Source organism: Leucopleurus acutus (genome assembly GCF_964270905.1).
Source record: "Leucopleurus acutus genome assembly, chromosome: 12".
Lineage (NCBI taxonomy): Eukaryota > Metazoa > Chordata > Mammalia > Artiodactyla > Delphinidae > Leucopleurus > Leucopleurus acutus.
In genome coordinates, this window is record NC_139154.1 from 14,457,172 (window position 1) to 14,462,878 (window position 5,707).

At 50.1% G+C, this 5,707-nt stretch overlaps 1 protein-coding gene across 1 annotated transcript; it reads right to left on the reverse strand.

The window, feature by feature from the left end:
• Window positions 1–999: 999 nt before the first annotated feature.
• IL1F10 (interleukin 1 family member 10) lies at window positions 1,000–4,950 on the reverse strand (the record flags this gene model as incomplete). Its single annotated transcript, XM_082852457.1, has 4 exons — window positions 1,000–1,023; window positions 2,461–2,588; window positions 2,824–2,903; window positions 4,919–4,950. The coding sequence occupies 4 exons, from the start codon at window positions 4,948–4,950 to the stop codon at window positions 1,000–1,002; spliced, it is 264 nt and encodes an 87-aa protein (XP_082708583.1).
• Between the last annotated feature and the right edge of the window lie 757 nt (window positions 4,951–5,707).

Below are 5,707 nucleotides of genomic sequence, written 5' to 3' on the forward strand. Positions count from 1 at the left end.
GAACCAAGTGATCATCCATTAATTTGTTCAAGAATTTGCACTTACTCATCACCTTCAATGTACCAGCAGCTGTCCTGGGCACTGGTGACCCAAAATTGAACTACACCCCCTCAAAAAGCACAGAGTAGTCCCGGCACATAAATACATAGTTAGGATGTCATCGCCAGGTGATAAAATAATGGGGCACATGAAGGCCATGGAGAGGTAGGGAAAGAATCTAAATTTATCAGAGCCATAAAGCTCAGTATGTCTCTCCTCTGCTTAAAATCTTCCCATAGCATCCATTTTCACTTAAAAATAAATAGAAACCTTTATTTGCCTTCAAGATGCCCTCATGATCCAGCCCCTGTTTCTCTTGCCCACCTCCTAACCCTCTCCAGGGTCCAGCCCCCCAGCCTTCCACTGCTATTCAGACACAATTAGCCCCTTCTGTCTCAGGGCTGTGCATTTGCTATTTCTCTCCTGCATCACTTTCTAGTCCCACTGCCTCCTGCCCTTCAGCCTCAGCTCAAATGTCACCTCCTCCAAAAAGTCAGGGTCACCTCCCCTGACCACCCTCTCTAATGTTACCATTGGATACCTACCGCCCTCACCCTCTCTCATGTAAATTGCCCTTGTTTGTTTTCTTGTTTGTGAATTTGCTTGTTTAGTGTTTCTTCCACTCAATTATCAGCTCCAAGGAAGTTTAGTTTTGTTGCTCCTAGAATAAGAGTGGAATAAAAATTTGCGAAACGATGTTGGCGTCAAATGGACCAGATGTACATGTACAGCCTGTGTGACCTTCAGCGAGTTACGTATGTCACTTCCTTTAGTCTAGTCTCTTTACCTGTCAAATGCAGGTAAGAATACTTGCCTTGCAGGGTCGCTGTGAGGGTGAAGATACACTGTTCTTAAATGTCCTGGCCCACAGTACATGTTGGACAGATGCTGAGTGGTTGTACAAGAGGAAGAGGACCAGCAGTCCACCCCTCTGAGCCCTGACACCACGGGCTCTCTGCTCTAGCTTGTTTGACTGTGGATCCTCTACGAAATGGAGAGGGATTTGGGGCTCTGAGGATGAGTGTCAGTTTTAACTACAAACTCTCAGTGGAGGGCCAGCCCTATATTCCCAGCTGTAAACAGTCAACTCAACTCATCAGTTCCACAGTAACCTTAAACTCAGTACGTCCAGTCCAAGCTCACTGCCTTTCCATCACTGCTCCTGCTTGGTCCTCACACATCAACAGTAGCAGGCAACTAATGGTACCGGTCAGTCGGTTGGCTGACTGATTCATTGAGAAGTATCTGATAGAAAAATCGTGACCTGAACTAAAACTGAAATTGTAAGCAGCCCAAGACATTGTCCATGGACAGAGGAGGAGAGCTGGGTTCTGCCTGGAGTTTCTCGGTTGTTTCTAGAAGCTCTGGAGCAGAGGGGCCAGAGGAGAAGCCATGGCCAGGCTTCCAAGAAGGACTCACCAAGTTATCCAGTCCCTTTGCATTGAATAGTGCACACAGAGGCCCACTCACTCCCTGTGTCAGTTTCCTACAGCTGCTGTAACAAGTTACCACAAATGCAATGGCTTAGAACAACATAAATTTATTATTTTACAGTTCTGGAGGTCAGAAGTCTGAAATGGTTTTCACTGGGCTCAAGTCAAGTTGTTGGCATGGCTGTGCTCCTCCTGGAGGCTCTACGGGAGAACCCATTTCCTGCCCTTCTCCAGCTTCTAGGGACCACCTGCATTCCTTGGCTCACAGCCCCTTCCTCCATCTTCAAAGTAAGCGGTATAGCATCTTCCAGTCTCCCTCTGACTCTCAGCCTCCCGCCTCCCTCATAGGAGGACCCTGGTGTTTGATTACCTTGGGCCCACTGGGATACTACAGGATAGACCAGCCTTAATCACATTTGTGAAGTCCCTTCTGCCGTGTAAGGTAACATATTCACAGGTTCTGCGACCAGGATGTGGACATCTTTGGGGGGCGTTATTATTCTGCCTCCCACAGACCCCGAGCAGAATGAGCTTGGTTTGGGGGCGCCAGGCCGGAACCCAGCTTCCTGCCTCTCTACCGACTCTGTTCAAAGTAGAGCTCAGTGCAGGCTGAGGGCTCACTCTCCTTGGTGAGTCGTACAGGCTCTTGGGGCTCAGCTGAGCCACAGAGAAACCAGTCAGGTCAGGAAGCAGCCTCCAGCCTGAAGGCGGCTGTTGGATAAGATTGCTGATTGCGTGTCAGCCCTCGAGGCTTCTGGGGCTTGGCCAACAAGGGACCTGAGACGGTGGCTCTTTCCCCAGGGAATTGCCCTCTGAAGGTTCTGGAGGCAAGGGTCTGGGTGCTGGGTGCAGGGAAAGAGGGTGGAAACCTTAGCAGGAGGGATGTGTGGACCTGGCCAGAATCCACAGAGGAGCACAGAGAAGCCAGAGCGCCCTGGAGGCCAGGCCAGGTCTGCAGGGGCCCCCAAAACAGGGTGCGGTCTCTCACCTCCAGCTGCAGGGAAGGCCCCTCCCCTGCCTCCACACATGCCAGGCAACGACTGCCTCCCTGGATCCCCAGGAAGACGGGGAAACTGGTGTGGCCCAGGCCTCTGTTGGGGAGTATGCAGATCATCTCTGGGGTGGGGCGGGGGGAGGAGAAAAGAGAGCCAGGAGATGAGGGGACCCCAGATCACAAGCTCGAACAGGAAGGAGCTGGGCCAGGGCACAGCTGGCCGCACCCCTGCATGCACGCTGCAGGGTGAGCTGGGACTCCTACAGGGGTCCTGACCCTTCAGTAGGAAAGGGAGAGCTTGGGGTAGACGGAGCTTGGGTGAGTCCCAGGGCGTCGAGGCCCCAGATGCTGCTGCACGGCAGTTGTCTGCGGCAGGATCCCCCACCAGGAGGTGGCGGTCTCTCGTGCACAGAGCCTTCTGCTCTGCATCCTTAATTCTGAAACAGGAGGCAGTGCTGGTGGCCCGCCCCCTTCAGGCACCCCTGAGCCCCACGGCCCTCCCACCCCACACTCTGAAGGACAGCATAGAGAACTAGGGCCTCTTCTCCTTCTTCAGGTGAGAAGTAGGGGTGCTACTCCACCCAAGAGCGTGTCCAGACCAGGTCAGGGGCTTCCCTGGTGGCGCAGTGGTTGAGAGTCCACCTGCCGATGCAGGGGATGGGCTCGTGCCCCGGTCCGGGAAGATCCCACATGCCGCAGAGCGGCTGGGCCCGTGAGTCATGGCCGCTGAGCCTGCGCGTCCGGAGCCTGTGCTCCGCAACGGGAGAGGCCACAACGGTGAGAGGCCCGCATAACGCAAAAAAAAAAAAACAAAACAAAGACCAGGTCAGCCTTAGGCGAAGGAAGTCCTCCCAGTCCACCTCTGTCTCTACCAAGCTTGGCACCTGTCAGGGCTTCGGTGGTGACGGGAGCCTGTGTCTTCCCACTGAAGGGTAGAGAGTTTTCCTGACGCTCCAGCCCTTTTCCGTGCCTCCCCTGAGAAATTTCCTAACGAGCTTCCGATGTCTCTGGGATGTGGTGAGACTTCTCCCAGATTTTCTGGGCCCACCCAATTTTTCATATGTTTATTCTCTTCAGTAAAGGGATTAATTGAGTATATAATAACGTGTGGTTTGTTTTTCAGATATTTTAAAGGCTTTTTATAGAAGAAAATCCACAAATGAGGGGGGAAAAAAGTCCGATGTGATGGTATGCATGCCAGCCTGGCCACCCTGCTCCGGTGAGTGTGTAAGGGCTGGGCTGGGCGGGGCGGGGCTATGGATGCCAAATACAGGTGGTCAGCAGCGAGCTGGCCCTGGGATTGCCTGTGGTTCTGACGATCAGCCTGGGAGGGTAAACGCATGCCAGGGAGGCTGAGAAGGAACCGTGGTGAGGCTGTGCAGCCTCAAAGCCACGCCCACGCTATTAGCCCATGGCTGGTTGGTTTCAGACATGGTCGTCAGCTGCTCTCAGGCCTGGGGAGCCCTCCTTATATTCAAGAGCAGAACCTCCTGGCCAACACCACACTTCCAGGAGATTCTTCTCTCTCAGTAACAGCTAATTATAATACCCTTAGCCAATGACTGTATGTGTTTAAAGCAGGTTCCCCTGTACAATAAAAACGAAGATCTGAAAAGAGCCTGGGTTTGCCAGCTGGCCTTCTCCCTCGAACCTGGACAACCAAGAACTGTGGATAACTTAGCTGTCAGCAATATTCTGTTCAGAGACCAGAACCCAGGCTAGATACCCCAGAGAGTTGACATCTGTTTTGTCATCTGCGTGGTCCATGCACTTGTGCTTGTCTTCCCAGCTACGTTGTACCTTCCCAGAGGCCCTGACCAGCCCCCCATGTCTAGGGTAGGATGGGCCCATGGAGGAGCTGAGGAAATACATCCCAGGTGTCAATCCTATTTTATTTTTATCATGCCTTAACTCATTCCTCGAAGAGCTTGAGATAATTTACAACAAAAATCACAGACAATAAAGTGGTAAACTAAAAGTAAAGACTCAAATGTCAAGTGAGATAAAATGCAGGTAAGAGTTGGAAGCCCAGACTGGGAATAGAGGCCACAGAGGCTAACATACAAAGATGCTGTCACTGAGATTCAAAATTATCTCTGAGCTTTTAGAGAATGGAGGCCGGAGCAGCACAGAGAACCTGGAGTCTGAGTCCTGGCGCTGTGTGACATTAGGTACTTTCTAACCTCTTTGAGCCTCAGTTTCCAAATCTATAAAATGGGCTTAGTAATGCCCCCTTTGTAGATTTCTCAGGATGGAGGCAGGGCAGTAGAATGGCTGGCATCTTGCAGAAGTTCAGGAAAGAAAGCTTTTGTGATTATGATGATGATTAAGCTTAATTATGGGGCACTTGAGATTTCTGGGGTGAGAAGGAGACTGATTCAGCCCTCTTTCCTCTTCCTCTGTCATCTCCAGACCCCCTGATTAGGCAAAGGAAGACTCCAGGAAGACTTACATGTAGTATTTTGCCATGGGGAGGAAGCACATTCCTGCAATCAGGGGTGACTGGTCCTTGCTGAGAGGGAAGGGAAAAAAGGGCCGTCAGAGGATGAATGGATAAAGAAGATGTGGCATATATACACGATGGAATATTACTCAGCCATAAAAAATAATGAAATAATGCCATTTGCAGCAACATGGATGGACCCAGAGATTATACTAAGTGAAGTAAGCCAGACGGAGAAAGACAAATATCATATGATATCGCTTATATGTGGAATATTAAAAATTGTTAAAAGTGAACTTATTTACAAAACAGAAATAGACTCACAAACATGGAAAACAAACTTACGGTTACCAAAGGGGAAAGGAGGGGCATAAATTAGGAGTTTGGGATTAAGATACACACACTAATATATATAAAACAGATGGATAACCAACAAGGACCTACTGTATAGGACAGGGAACTATACTCAATATCTTGTAATAACCTATAATGGAAAAGAATCTAAAAAAGAATCCCTTTGTTGTACACCTGAAACTAACACAACATTGTAAGTCAACTATATTTCAATGAAATTTTTTTTAAAAAGAATGGCTGTAATTTAAAAAAAAGGGGGGGCTGTCAGAGAAAGAAGGGGGTGGAGCTAGGGAGCAGACATCCCAAGGAGCCAAATTACCCAATCACAGGGTGGAAAGTTCTCACTAGGTGCTTATCTACCAGAACCCACCAAGGGCTCCTCAGCCCAGCAAGATCAAGGCAGCTCTGAGTCTCCCTCACTTGGGGCCACCCGAGTCGAGCTGG